Source organism: Aquila chrysaetos, chromosome Z, assembly GCF_900496995.4.
Source record: "Aquila chrysaetos chrysaetos chromosome Z, bAquChr1.4, whole genome shotgun sequence".
In the NCBI taxonomy this organism is placed as follows: Eukaryota; Metazoa; Chordata; class Aves; order Accipitriformes; family Accipitridae; genus Aquila; species Aquila chrysaetos.
Window position 1 is genome coordinate 63,857,739 of NC_044030.1, and position 16,160 is coordinate 63,873,898.

At 35.2% G+C, this 16,160-nt stretch overlaps 1 protein-coding gene across 12 annotated transcripts in view; it reads right to left on the reverse strand.

Moving 5' to 3' along the window:
* Positions 1 to 16,160, reverse strand: part of ERBIN (erbb2 interacting protein) — a 127,785-nt gene that overhangs the window by 30,105 nt on the left and 81,520 nt on the right. For all 12 annotated transcript variants that reach the window (XM_030003887.1, XM_030003895.2, XM_030003889.2 and 9 more), the window contains 8 exons: positions 13,157 to 13,213; positions 7,029 to 7,092; positions 5,153 to 5,227; positions 3,671 to 3,815; positions 3,086 to 3,158; positions 1,827 to 1,956; positions 1,349 to 1,464; positions 240 to 309 (listed from right to left, as the gene is read on the reverse strand). In XM_030003887.1, the coding sequence (XP_029859747.1) occupies positions 240 to 309; positions 1,349 to 1,464; positions 1,827 to 1,956; positions 3,086 to 3,158; positions 3,671 to 3,815; positions 5,153 to 5,227; positions 7,029 to 7,092; positions 13,157 to 13,213 (730 nt within the window). The remainder of the gene's footprint in view (positions 1 to 239; positions 310 to 1,348; positions 1,465 to 1,826; positions 1,957 to 3,085; positions 3,159 to 3,670; positions 3,816 to 5,152; positions 5,228 to 7,028; positions 7,093 to 13,156; positions 13,214 to 16,160) is intronic.

Here is a 16,160-nt window from a genome sequence, read left to right on the forward strand (position 1 = left end):
CCAGCATCTGTTAAATTGCATTTCCTAACAGCACAGAACTTTGCTAGAAGTATGAAAGTGTCCAAAGACTGGTAGGCTCAGTGTTGCTTATTTCAGGAGAACAGACATAGTAATGTAGAGGAAGTATTGATGTATATACACAGTACCAGGTCTCATTATTTAACAGATGGCTCTGTACTCATCAATTCCATTAGGGATAAAGTCAACAATCATCTATTGTTAATTCTAAAAAAGTTCACCTGGTTGTCTGATAGCCACATAGCAGTGAGCTGTTGCAGTTTTGTAAAGGTAAATGGCAAATTCTTCAGTCTGTAAATTACAACAAGAATTTATGTAAGTACATTTATCAATACTGTTAAGAAACAATCCTGCATTAGCCTGTAAAAATGTTTAAAAAGGACATTTACAGATATAGTTAAATTAATAACTATTGACGTTGAAAGGCAACAGCATTTAATTTAGATTCAAAGCTCTACCTGGAATTAAAAAAAAAGAAGAAAAAACCCCAAACAAACAGAAAACGGCATTTCTGCCCAGTTTAGCAAGCTGCTTAAAGAAAGAGTGATAATGTAACTTGAATTTAACTCAGTTCAATGACTTGAATACAATTTTGAAGACAATTAACCTGAATTAATTAATCTGAATCCTCAACATTTTATCTATCAACATACATGCATGCCAGTTAAGAAGAAAGTGCTACACCTGAAACTTGGTTTTTTCCAAGATACATGTGTGGGAAAGGCGCTGCCCCGCATAACAGAAGCTCTGGCATTAATGGATAAGTCAAGCTACAGATGGAGTACAGAGAAGCTGGACTGGCAGAACAGGAGGAATAAATCAGACTTCTCTCTCCCAATATATTTCAATTCTACCGATTGGCAATTCCCGAAAGAGAAATGTTTTGTCTGTTTTTAATGACCAGCTCTAATAAAACACAACTCTCTTTTCCCCCTTCCCCACCACACTCAAATGTTTTACACTATACTGTGATACTGTTTTGTGTCCTCCATATGCAATATAGGAAGCTATTAACTTTTAAGTAAGAATCAAAAGTTTTATGAAAATAACCAGACTAACTCCCCAGAAAAATACATGCTAACAATCGTGAATGTATTGAAGCTGTGCTTCAGTGCATGTGCCACGTGCCACGTCATTAAAATAAAGACAACTTAATACAATGGAACTGCAAGATCCAGAATACAACAGTAATACTTTAAATACATGCATCTCAGTCAGCTAGTATGCTGTGCGTGAGATAAGGAAAGATACCATAATATATTCATAACAATACCTCTATATTATTACTGCATTTTATACAACTTCTACTTGAATAAATGCATTCACAAACCTATTGTCACTCAGATTGATGACTTTTAATTTCTGCATATCACCCATTTCTTCAGGGAGGAATTCAAGCTTATTAGAATGCAGAAACAACACTGTTACATGCTTCCAGTTTCCAATCTGAAAAAAAAAAAAAACCCCGAAGAATTAATTCATCTTAACAACTCTAAATATGCAAATTTTTACTGTTTTAAATCAATTGGTATTACAGCTATTTTTGCCTGTAGCGTATAATTAGATTTATTCTTACATATTAAACCTTCTTTTAGTTTCAATACGTTAGCAACAAATTTCTACTTCCTGCTTAAGAAAATTCAGAATTTCATTATTTGAAAACTTGTATATTTGTATACATCCTCCTTTAAAAACATACGAGAAGAAAATCTACTCAAGAATTAACTTGTTATCCAAAAGTTGTACAGACTATATATTTTAAAATACATTAAAAAATTAATTTTACAGTTTTGTAATTAAATACATACCTCTGATGGCAACTGTGTTAAAAAGTTATGATCTGCAGCAAATGTCCTTATATTAGAGAGCTGCCCAATAGAGCAAGGCAATGTTTCAATCTCATTGAAACTACAGTCCAGTTCTTCTACTGATATTAACCTTAAAAAAAAATAAATTACTCCTCTATACAGGTTAATTCATCCAACATTACTTGAATACTTTAAGTTTAAATGAAGTTAATACCACTGTTAATTACAAATTATTTACAAATCTCAAATTTAATTCAAAATAAAACTCTGAAACCCAAGGGAATTCAAATCCAAGAAAAATCCTTTACTAATTGCCTAAAATGTGTTTTGGGGGGTTATTTTCTTTGTTGGTTGATTGTGGGTCTTTTGGTGTTGTTTTTGTTTTGGTGTGGTGCTTGTTTTTTTTTTTTTTAAATCTCCTTTACACTGTCCTCAGAAGAGAGCATCCAGTGAAAACAGGGGGATCAGCAACATCAAACATTTGTGTACTACATGAAAATGCGATAGCGCAAGGCACTGAAAACATTCAGAATGGGACAGATCATAGCCGAACAGGAGTTGAGTGCCGTTTCTGAACAAGAAAAGAATTTCAAGAGTTAGAGACAGTGAACCTAAGAATCTAGCAGTGAAGAAGTATTTTGTAAATTCTGACAACAAAAGATAACCTGCATTAATTATAAGAGGAGAAAACAAATTGAAACAAATACCCTTCATTTGTATAGCACTTAATTCTGAACCAATTATTTTTGCCATCATTTGCAAGTTTTAATTTAAATTGCTGAATACCAAATTACACATTAAAAAAACCTGCTGATGAACAGGTGAAAATTCTCCTTACAGTAGAAAAAAGATAAATGTGTGTGTTCAGATTCACTCCTTACAAGTTTTTTTGACAGCGGTTCAATCATTTGCAATATTTACCACAGCCACAGTTATGTTACTGCCAAAAACCCATTTCAGGCAGCTGACTGCCTTTTTAAACATCTTGTTTTCTTTCACTTTCAATTTTTCTTTTATAGATTGGTGGCTGCATTAATAAGTGAGGAACATATGTCTTTTGATATTAAATAATACATAAAGAACATACATGCTGCAAACTAGGAGTAAGATATAAAAACACTTGCTTTCAATTTTATTAAGGCATTAACATGTAGAAGAAATTAAATCAAGTAGGTGTAAAAACATTCAAAAGAGGAGCCATTGTTACAGAAAAGTGTGCAGAAAGGCAATTCAACCTTTTATTCAGGTGAAATACCTACCCTCCTATGGAGTCTGGCAAATAAATTAACTGGTTTTCATCAATTTTAAGTGTTGTTACCTTCTTCAGGGAACCTGTATTAAAACGAGCAAGTAAATCAAAAAGGACATTTGAGTTCATTAAGTTTCGTTTTAATTCTAAATTAAATGGGGAAAAAAAAAACTATGGACAAGCAACCACATCTTCTGTACACCTGTATTCCCTAGCGTGCCTGTAGTGCTATATACCTAACAAAATAAGCAGACAAGCTTACAGAACTCGTTTGCCAGCTTACCGTGTGCCAGCCATGGTGGGGGAGGGGTGTGGGGACAGGACAGGGGGAAGTGGGAGAGAAAAAAAAATAATACTATTTTCTCCACTCTGTTACAGTCAACAGTTTCTCATCCATTCACAAACTACTGTATAAAGTCAGGAACGTTCCAAAACAAATATAAATTTTATTATTCAGCTACGCATTACAGCTTTATCCAAAACTGGCACTTCTAATAAATTGAAACTTAGATCTAAAATGCCAATTGGCTATTTTTAAGTGTTCTGTGTCTAAACTATAAGCTTTTAAGAACATGAATTAACTGGAAATACAAACCAATAGACTCTGGCAGTTGCTGAAGTGAATTACTGGATAACAGTAGGTCTTGTAGGCTTTCACAACCTGAAATACCTTCTTCAACTATTTCAATGTTGTTTTTAGAAACATCCAAGTAGGTCAGTTGTTTCAAAGTGCCTATGAACTAAAACCAAGAGAAAATAACGTGTTCTAGAAAGTGCAAGTTCAAACCAAAAAATCCAGCAGATTTGACAACAAACTGTCTCTCAAATGTAATGCCAGAGGAAAAGAGCAAACCTATTCATAATGCTGAAATACAGTTTTATGCAAAATATCCAAGCTTTATAATGACATAATTTGTGCAGATATGCACAGTTGATGTTTTTCAACATACACAGACACACCACAGTAATTCTACAGGTCTCTAAGTCAGTCTGCTGCAAATTCAATGGTTTGATCAGTGACTGTGAATCAAGTAATTGAAGCTTTAGAACAGACTTCTGACGGAGATAGATAACGTAAGGACATCATTAGGCTCCAGTAAAGTCTTTTAATGCTTATTTTTGCATTTTGTATAAAACCGCATCCTACTTTAGCTAAAATCAACAAAAATGAATCCCCAATTGTACTGAACTGAAGAAACAAGCCAAAATATAAGCTTGTATTACCTTTCCACATGAACCAAGAATAAGCTTAAAGATTTGTGCACACTACTAAAATCTTCACAGGGAAGATGCAGTCACTTTCACAAATACAGTTTTACTTTTACTGTAAAGTAGAAATGATTAATACATCCACTCAACTCTTCAAGGAAGAATTAGCTGAAGTGAGGAAAGACAATTGAGAAGACTATTGGTCAGGCAAGAAAGCCTCGTGTCAGAAGACAGCTAGTGATTTTAGGTCTGAAAACAGACCAGCTGCTTCCCAAATTTCAAGTACTCATGTACTAGTTTTACTACAACATAAGCACAGGTTCACAAGTACTGCAATAACAGGTCAGCCTGGACCCCATGTAATTCTGAGAGATGTCAGGAACTCAGACAAAGTCAAGAGAACATTTTCTCAGGAACTGCCTATGCAGTATGCTGAGAACTGCCCTGTATACATGGCACCTGAACAGGTATTGCTTGCTTTATAGCTGTGACCAGTAAAAACACACACAACATATTTATCCTGTAAATTCCTGCTTGCTGTCTAACACAAAATAATCCCTTTTTGGAAGGACCAGTCAACACTAAATTTGATCCAGGATTCAATCTAGGATTTTCACCCCTTTTCTGAATCGGAACATAATTTTTAGATGAGAGGTATATAACTATCAATGAAAGAAAAGCTGTGTACCCAGCTCTCACGATCAATGACAATTTCTACGTGGACTAGCTAAGCATTTAAGTGGTATTTAGCCTTTTGGCTTTAAGTAACATTAAAATTACACAGCAACTTTAACATATATGATTGCTGACAAGGCAAGGACCACTGTAAATCAAAATACTGTATGTTTAAAACTGTAAAAGAACTTACCCCTGGAATAAGTGTTAGTCTATTACCATCCATCCAAAATTCCTTTAACCCACTCAGTTGTTCAAGTACTTCAGGCTGTAAAGGGAAGCCGTTTTTTAAAAACTTCATTCAAAAAATAGTGAAAGGCAAAAACAACTCCAGTGATTCATCTATTGCATCTTTAAGTAACATCTTATTATAGCTGTTATATACACTTTTTTCACTGGGTCATCAAAGAAAACCCAGATAATTCACTTTCTGAACTGTCAATATATACTAGATAAACAAAAATGTTTTAAGAACTTGATCACAGCACTAAATAATCCTTACAGAAAGTGTGGGGTTTTTTTTTACAGAAAGTATTTTTTTTTTTAACTGGAGCACACAATAAATAATGTTATGTGTATAATTTCCTACTTCATGGAGGAGGTCTAAAAACCCTTAAATTCCATCAACTCAGAAGACCTGTTTTTCAAAAAGCACAACGATTTTGTGACTTTAGGAAAAAGGGAAACAAATTTCAATTTTCTAGCAACAAAGGGTGCATCTGCATGATAGAAGCAAGCCACTTCATCCATAAAGAAAAGTGTAGGATTGTGCTTCCACTAGAACTTGTTGTTGGAAGTATCTTATGTATCAGGGAAAGACCACTTCTTGGTAAACATCCATGTTGCATATGCTTTCCTATTTAAACTTCCCTCCCAAGAAAGTAATACAAAACAGGTGCTACTGCACCTTACAATTACAACCAAGTTCAGTTAAATGCAGAACTCAGTTTTGTTATACTGTAAATATACAGAGTTCCTGCATAAATTGCAGTCCTGACTCCCAATAATTCATTTTCTAAGAGAAAATCTTAACTGAAGACTACCTTTCAGGCAGATCTTTATCCAAAAAGCAGTTTCAAATCTTTTTGTGCTTTTACTGAAAGATCTTAATGAAGTAAGTTACCACTAGTTGACTCTTGTAGCTAAAAGGCTGGGAGAGATGAACCAGAACCAATCAGCCAAAAATATACCCAAACAGGTAATTTTGCTGCCTATACTTAGCTCCTTGCTGTTATGGCTTAACATGGGCCTGGGCACATTAGTTGAATGCTCCCACAAGAATATGTACCCCATAATGAGAATATGGCAGTAATGGTAATGGCTAGAAGTGTAATAATACTAATGAGCAATTCCTTAAATGCACTTCCCTATCTGCCAAACCATAAAACTAGCCAAGTGTTCAGCTCTGTGCTCTGCATGTGGCACACAAAGGCTTGACTTCCTTACATGGCAGGTCAGTATGTTCCGCTATACTTCTATTTCAGTTTCTTTATCCAGGAAATTAATTGTAGAAGCAGAGAGATGTTAAGTGATTGTAATATAAGATGTAGTCGTCTGCAAGACCATGAACAGGAAACAAGTCGATCCATGCTGAAGGAAAAATCTGAGCACTTCAACTGTAAATACTGTTTTGAACAATATTCAAACTTAAAATTATTAGTTTCCCTTGGATCTAAATAGTTTGTAGAGAGTAACAAGAAGCAGATTATGCAGGGATTATACAGAACTTCCAACATTAAATACACGATAACCAGTGTTTAGAATTTATTATAAGCCAAACGATTATGTTTATAACTCAAACAAGTATTACCATTAATTTTTTACAAATACAGTAACCACACTATACCACAGAGTGTTATTTTCAAATTGAGGAAAAACATACTCATATTGATCAGAATATGCACATAATTTTTATAACAGGCTCCATAAAGTAGTATAAGGTATACATAATATTTGCTCAGTAGCAGAACTCTTAAGTTGATGTTTACATTTTCACATTGATAAAAATGGATTAAAGGATAAAAAGATTTATAAAAGATACAAAGCTCTGTTTCTAAGGCAAAACTCACCACTTCTGTGAATTCATTACTTCCTAAGTCCAGTCTCTCCAGCTGAGTCAGTCTGGACATGGTTCTGCACAGGAAGGGGATTAATAAGGAGTTAGATTTAAGAAAACATCAATTACATCCAATCTTCCTCTATTCATACAAATGTATTATTTTAATCAGTATTAACTAATGATACTGTTCTGTATCTGGATGGATATCTAAATAAGGTCAAATTTTCACACACTGTTCAACCAGGCACATATTAATGATTGTGCCAACTGTTGACTGTCACACAAAGAATAATACACTGCAACTCATCTACAGATTAGCTAACAAAAACTTTACCAAAAAAAAAAAAAAAAAAAAAAAACAACCCAAAACCCAAAACCACTTTACAAAAACTAAAGACCACCAGAATAATCTTTATGATAAAGAGTAATTCAGTGAAGTTATTCTTCTTCTGAGTGCTTCAGCTTTTCACCTACAGTCACAGTTAAGTCTCAGCAGCCAAGGCTGGTTAACTACGTGTTTTCCTCTGCCTAATGATCAGCTAAACCAGAAAAGATCACTGTTGAATCACAGTAACCAACAGCACCTTTCTCCCTCTCCAGGCTGCTGACAAAGTTGCTTCCATATGATACGGTCTGGAATCCTAATTCTTTCTCTAGTCCTATAACAAATCAGATTACTAAATTTGATTTTGTGACACAACAATACTCTTTAAGCTAATTTATGGCAAAGATTAAATCAATGACTGAAATAAAGTAAAATCCATTATTTCAAGCTCTGGTTTAGCAACAATTTTGCTCCATTTAAGTTTACTTTGGGGACCCCACAGAGATTATCTACCACTGCACATGATGGGCTACACAATCGGTACTCCAGTCAACAGCAGTACTACCTAGACATATTTACAAAGGGGCTGTGGATCCCTCATATGACATTATGCTCTGTATTTATTTAATGATAGATTTCCATAGAAAAATTAATAATATCTAAAACTTTCAAATACAAACTATGTATACACACCAAAATTCTGGAAAAACTAAATATAATAGCTTCTAAATGGTAGAGTCTTTTATATTATCAGAATATATGTATGAACACTAACACCTTTAAAAAACATCTGCATGAGCACAAGATGCTCTATGCAGCTATTCAAAGCTTCAGTTGTTCAAGTACACCAAGTATTACAGTTGTTCTGATTATACAGTTCAAAAATTACATTCTATTGAAAAATGTCTTATTTATTGAAAGTAAGTTAATGTGATTATTAATATTATTCATGAAATACTCTCCAAAAAGGATTACACTCAACATTTGTCTATAGATTTGATTTTCACTACATTATAGTAATTATGCTGGGGACAAACTAGGAATTTAGCATAAGTAGGTAAAGACATGATCAAGACAAAAGCAGAAGCCATTTTTTGCACTGCACACATGGTATACACAGGCTTTAGGGGAAAGCCTTTAACTCACATTCCCACCGCCTCAAAGAAGAAAAAGAAAAAAATACATGAAAAGGCTACTTCCAGAAGAATCTGAGAATTGTTTTCCCTCATTTGTCAAGGCTAATGAACAGGAGGATTATCAGTAAACCAACTGCTAAGATTAATTTTCCAATTCTAACAAATTATCTAAGTCCCTCTGAAATACTGTGTAAGCTGAATTTCTCAATGCTTTATGAGACCATGCTAATACCAATTTTAGTGCCATATGTTGCCAACAAGTTTGCCCCAATGCATCTAGCAGAAGCACACTAAAGACTCACTTAAAGGATCTAGCATAACCTTCTGCAGCTTTCCAAAACTTCATGGGCAACACCATGTTGTACTTTTACTGATGGCTTCAATTAAAAAAGGTTCTAGATTTCTTCTGTTTCCAAGCTATGTTAGCTAGACTGTGGGCTACTAGAAAGAGCAAGCAGTCCAAAACTCCACTGATGATCTAAACTTCAGCCTCAAAAAGTAGATTAAGGGAGATCACAGCTATGTGGGATTGAATTTGATACATTAGTTTCACTAAATGATTATTTGAAAAAAAAGGCTTATTTTAACATTTTTATAATCCTTTAATTTCAAGTTTTGAGACAGTGCCTTAATTTTTATTTGAACTGAATTTTCAGCTTAGAAATAACTACAGATTTTAAAAGTGAAGGAAAAAAAACCAGGTAATACCAGAAATACGAATGAATTTTGATAAGGCTGAATTGAAACAAAGTTGGACAGGGTTTTTCTGCTGTGGCTTGAGATGAATGGAATTTTTTCTTTCAGTTCAACATGAACTCTTTTTATTTTAATGGTTTGGTGAAAATACACAGTCACACACACACACAAGAAGTTTATCTCCCAGACCAACACACTCCAAGGTCTGTGTGACTTTTTTTTCCTTCCTCCTGTACACCATTCAACTCTGAGGCCAAACCATTTACACAGCTCACACCAGATTCACAGAATCCAAGCAATAAAGCTCCTCTCCTCCCCGCTGCCAAATTACACTAGATACACAAATTCCACTCCAGTCCAACCCAAACTCTAGGTGCTCCCTTCCCATCCTGCCAGTGCTACATCCTTAATGGCTCTAAGGCAACCCAAAGTTGCCATTCTTGCCTTAATCTTCAGTCTTACTAAAAATAAAATAAAATAAAAATACCGTTACAGTTTTTCCATCAAGGGTCCTGGTCTTACCACTTGGAGCCAGAGCAAATACCTGCAGATCTCTCTCAAGTATCTGCAAAATTAATGTTATGTAACACTGACAGTATAACAAAGTAACTTCACTGATTTGGGCCCTTTTTTTTCCTTGTCAAAACATCTGTAACCTATCAAACACATCCACTCACTGTAAAACATACACAAATGTGTTTGCAAGACCAGGGCCTCAGTTATTTTCCTCCCCTTCCCCACTGCCTGCCTAATCTATAGCACTTTCAGCTATTCTATGACTAATACCTCTTTGCTCTTCTGTATTGTTTGTAGAGCAACTATACCTTCAGACAAAATGCAAACAAAGCTTCCAATAGTGTTAAAAGTAACAGGAAAATTCAATGCTAAAGGAAGAGGAATACAGGACTGGGAACAAAAATCTACTAGATCACCAAGCTATACCTTTTTCTATCTTTGCTATGGCGCTATATAATCTGTTCCATAAACTGAATAATCTGTTTCATAATTCATATTATTGAACTTGCTGTCAAATCAATCCAACACTAAGGGATCAAGTAGTCTAAATTAGGCCTCAGATTCTGATGTTGTAAATAGTCAGCTTCCCTAAGGTTAATGCTACAGCTTACTTCAGATAGCATACAATTCAAGAGGTGTATGAGAGACCAAGATTGCGCTCTGAATCATCGTAATTACACTCTCAAATAACTTGCTTCTTTCTAAAAAGTGTACACTTTTTATTGACAATTAGGCAACAGACAGAAGCTTAAAAAAAAAAAACCAAACAACTTCTTTTGTTTCCATTGGACCATTTTCCCAACTTTCAGCTACCTATCAGATAAATGCCTCTAAAATAGCCTCTGTGTATTTTTGCTTTCCTTTCAGTAGAAATATTTTCACTGAGCTGGTTTGCATTATCATACTACCAGTTTTGCAGTCTCTGACTATGGATAAGTTCCAAGCAAAATGATGCATTTGGCACAAAGCAAGGTTGATTTAGTGTGTTGGCATTAATTACCCATTTTGATTAGCAGTCTTTCAAGTGCGTTACGCTTTAGTGTTACAAATTATGTGCATGTTTAACTCGGCAAGAGGGCTAGCTGATTTTGTAGAAATTTATCTGAATACATTTCTCACCACAAATACAAAAGAATTCACTGGAATTATGAAAATATTGAAAAGGTGAGAGTGACAGGGAAACAAGAAAAGGTAGTTGTATTCTATAGCAAAAGTATTAACATGTACTGCTACTTCTTATTAGCTTCAAAAAAACCCCATTGGATTTTCTACACTGTTTAAAGCTGTATAGTATGTTCCTTTCAAAACACATACTCAGGTTCGGAAAACTGTGTAAGTTCAAATTTCACATCAGTTTCTGTTCTAACGTAATCATTAAAACCAGGCCATGGATGCCTTTGTTGACCAGGTCAATTGCTGCACAGTTGTATTATCCTAAAAGGCAGATTCACCTCTTACATACTATAGACACCACAATGAATATTTCTCCCCCGTGTATATCATACATAAACAATGTATATTTCCAGTGCCTCACTGTAGAAAAATGTATATTAATGTGTTAAAAAAAAAAAAAAAAAGAAAAAAAAGAGTAGTCTCAATAGCTTTAATCTCCCTTAACTGAACAACAGGAGTACCAGAACAGAATAATAAAGGTGGCAGCTCAGCATGTACTGTAGATCCTTATGGAGGTGGTGCAGAGGACATCTTTATGACAGCTGCTGTTTAGTTTTCCAGCAAAGATGAAATCCTGAAAACACTGAAGTCAACAAAAAAATTCCCAGCAACTTCAGCAGAAGTTGTGTTTGGCTTAAATACATTACAGCATTTGTTTAAATGTCTCTTACCACTGCAAGAGACCTCTGTAAACTACTCTTTTTAAAATATCACATCTACTTCATGTTATTAGTGTTAATTATGACAATTAAGGTCAGACTAATTTTATAAACAAAATCTGTATTAGCTGTAAGTTTTAATTATAGCTATTTTTTCCTTAGTCAAGAGTAACTTAATTTACAGAGCTACTACCCCAAATTACATGTCCTCTAATTTTTTTCTACTGAAAACTACTGATAGCAGAAAGAGCAAAGGAGAATAGAAAGTATTTATATCACAAGAATGAGTAGAATGCTTCACACTTGGAAGATTTAAATTCTCACTTCCTGATGCCATACATTTCATTCCAGATATGAGTTCTGGCATCTTTATACAACAGACACCACTGTACAGCATCCAGGCACACAAAAAGGGAATTTGAACAGGACATACCCCTTGGTCATGTCTTAGGCATATAATTAGCTACAGTCACTAAGAAAATTGGCTGTTGTATTTGAAGGGCTGGCAATTCACACTTCAGCCTGCTGCATGCAAGTCTCCGCTAGCATATGAGCTGGACAAGGTGAATATTCAATTGTTAGCTCCTCCTCCACCAAAACATCTTACATCCACCAAAACCAGTACGTCTCTTTACCAGTTTCTGTCGCCAGAGGACAACCCCTTTTACAGTACGCCACAACATATTCAGGACTCTACAGCTGGTTATTCACATCCCATCTTTGGGATCTCTATTTCTCTCTTCACTAACCTTTCATACCTCTGCTAACCCACTTAGACCTCCAGGGTCCAAGACAGAAAATTGAGAGCATTGCTCTAGCTCACAGAGACAGCAGGAACTGCAACACCATTACCCTGGGCTTGTTTGATGAAATGAGTGAGAATTGCAAGGCTGGGTTTAGAAAGATGCTAGATTTTAAGAGAGAGGTACAACTGGATTTACTGTTAAAACAAATGCTGTAAGAATTTCCAGAACTATTTTACTATTACAGAAAACAGGTCTGAGGAACATGCTGCCATTATGTTAAACAAGCCTGTTGCACCATAGAAAAGGTATGGCTTAACAGAATCCACGCAACACAGTAACGAGTTGTTACTTTCCTCAGCCCTGATGAATGCTTTTTTTTAATTTCATATACAAGTAATGCGAATCACATTGCCTCAGTCACTCTGAGCAAGCACCTCAAACTCCACATTTGATTTAGAGCTAATGATCTTAATTACCAATGCCTAAGTCTCAGACACTCAGCCATCAGGAACCATACCCAGACAGGCTTCTGGGTAGCCGTACAATACTGCGTGCAAGAGGCATCAGACATCTCAGAATGATCATCCCGAGGTGCCCACATGCTGACTTAAAAGCTCAACAGATGGATCAGAAGTCCACAGAGCTGGACAGGGACAATAAAATAAAAAATCTCTGAATAGGCAAATCGCTAAATAGGCAGACCAGTCACTCTGCAGGGAGATAAAATTTCAGCAGTAGGAAGGGAAAGTTCCTTGTGAGAACTCAGTCCAGTTACTTAGCTATATACATCTTAAGCTGTGATATACTTCTCAATATGCACTACATTATTAGTATAACTACAGAAAAAATGCTCCAAAGTAGTTTAAATAAATGTCATCCATACTTACTTTGGCAATATTTTTAACTGGTTTTCTCTAAGTTCCAGTATCTGCAGTTTTGTTAATCTGTAACAGAAAGGCGTAATAAATTATCACAATATACTCTATTTTATGACAAAAGCAATCTCTGAACTTATTTATATTGCTGAATTTAAAAAAAAAATCTACAAATTTGAAATATTCTTTCTGTAAGAATACAAATACTTTTTGTGCAAAAATCTGCATGCTATCTTAAATTCACTTACTCATAGGGGTTTGCTTTGGTAAAGCAGCAAACAAACTAGATCTTGCCTGCTCTTCTGCACCTGTTTGAACATATTTGTTTTCTTTCATCCCAAAGATTTTAAAGTACTTCATTGGATTCATTAGGGTACATGTTATCATCATATATGGAGGTACACAGGAAGTTATAGAAGAAAGGTAGGATCAGTCCACACAAGTTAACATGCTGAATTTCTAATGCTGGCAATGTATCAAACCATTTCATATAGAAAGCCTCATCAGAGGAACACCTGTGGTCTTCCACATGGTAAAAACAACCTTTAAATTCATCCTGGATTTCCTTCCACATTCTCTTTCTAGTCAGCTTCTTAATCCATTTTGATATTTCTGTTAGGCAGTTTGACCTTTCTTTCAGGAAATCCTTGGTTGCAAGATAAATAACCTCTAAATCCCCAAATCAACTGCTTGGCCAAGATAAGGTCAAAGCAGTCTTGACATTCAAGCAATGTACCACCCCCAGTGGAATTTTCTGCATCAGGACAGCAGTGACAAGACTATCTCTTTGTTAAATGAAATGCAGAAACTGAGTTTGGTTCAAATACAGACAGGATTGTAAAGACAAGAGTTCTACATATGACCCACTAACAGCCCTCATACAACACAAAATAGGGCATTAAGCTCCCTGACTCAAAAAGGAGCTTAGTGAACAGACCAGAGTTTCCTGAAGGTGCTTAACTGAGTACGCTGTAAGGACAAAAACCTTGATTTTGATTAAGTAGTAAGAACTATACTTAAAGTAAAAATAGAAAGCTGAAAACAGTATTTATTTTTCCTCTAGACATTTGCTCACTTCTGGATGAATTTGAAAGCAGCAATCTGCTGCGCCTACGAATAACCTAAGAATAGAACAGTCACCTTGAAACAGAGCAGAGGTCAACGTAGCCCAGCACTGCAAGCAGTACTTGCCATCTGGTTAGCAACTGCTGGAGGGGAACCTCCTCCCCCCAGCTTCTCAAAGAAAAACCAACACTCTAACCGTGCTGAAAGAATACCCTAATAAAAATCCAGTTCATGGTAATATCACTGCTGTCAATCTAGGACATAACTGGAAAGGACTTCCTAGCCTTTTAACCCTACCTGCACCCTAAGTTACCAATCTGTGACAAAACAGACTTGTTTGTTTAAGCATGCTCAGATTTGAATGGTCATTTTGGGCTTGGACTTCTGAACCCGAGACCAACCAAACACTGCATTAGGCACCAGTTGGTGTTTTGCTTTGATGACAGGGAAAATTGCGACACAGTTTGTAGTTTTTCTTCACAGCACATGTATGCAGTCAAATTTCTCAGTTGAATGCAGTAGAAGCAAACCTCCATTCATATGCTAAACTATATATATATACACACATACATATACATGCACACCCACACATCATTGACTTTAGCCAGAACTGACTGTACTACACTTCTAATAGGCTAATTCTGTGAACCTGAAGACTGCTTTTGGTGATAGAAAGGTTTTGTGACTTTGTTTCATGTTCTACTCTTTCTTCAGCTAACCCTAAGAAATTGGATATACAAATTGAATTTCTTATGTGTAGAGCTACACAGAGGCTACTAGGGAAACATTTTCAACCTCTCCTGGCTGGGAGATACAGGCTGTGTCTAAATTAGTAATTTTCTTGCAGTAACTAATGAGAAATATTGGACTGAAGCAGTTGTCACTTCTTCCATTATGACTGGAAGGGTTAATTCAAGTTTAATGTAATAATACACATCAAATACTCAGCCTAGCTGCTCTTTAAATTGCTGGTATAAAGACCCATGCTATGCGTCTGAACTGCTATAATGGAACTGAAAAACTGGGGTTTAATTTGGAAAAGAAATAGACAGAGAACTAGTGCACTTATACTAAAGGAAAAACAGAAGTCATAGTGGGAGAATGTAAATTTCCTATGCCATTCTGTCACAAAGATTTATCATACGGAAATAGTTCATTTTTCAACCTGAAAAACCCATAACCACAGAAATATTTACACATCACAAACACAAAGCTGTAACAAAGTATTATTGAACTTTAAGTATACCTGATGTAAGGGTCTCAAGAAAATTATTGTTGCAGTATTGTTATTTAATGTAGCCAACTTAGCCTGCTTTTAAAATGTAGCTAAACTTTTAAATAAAAACTCTCTACATGAACATATTGCCAGGATAAGATCAAGATTCTTCCTAAATCTGATTTCTTTAACTATACAATCTGTAAAAAGTGTAAAAAAAATATATAGCAGGTATACTTAGAAACTTGCTGTTTAACAGTAGTCATTCTTTGGAAAGTTAAAAACATTTCATACAGAGATGTTCTTTATTTTTCACCTCCTTTGCAGTTTTGCTAATGCAGATTTTTTTTTTTTTTAATTGTAACTAAAATATAAAGGCAAGAGGACTGAAATATATGTATCCTATAGCAGGTTGCATTTGCAAAAGTTTCAGCAAAATTACATATATGTAACTAAATTAAGTCCCCAATTTGATTATCCCTGTACATTTATGTAAAAAATTATCCCCAAGTAGATACTACTAAAAATATCTACTACTGCAAATACTACTGGCAAATTGTTGAGAAAGAAGATTAAAAGTAAATTCATTGCAACGGCAAAAAACCTCTGGAAGCAATACCCCATTACAGGCAACACTCTGAGTTTTCAGAATGACACTGAAGATAAACTCCTTGCTGATCTTAAACACCCATCAGTAACTAATGTTTCCCTTTTAAAGCTCTGTCTCAAAATTAG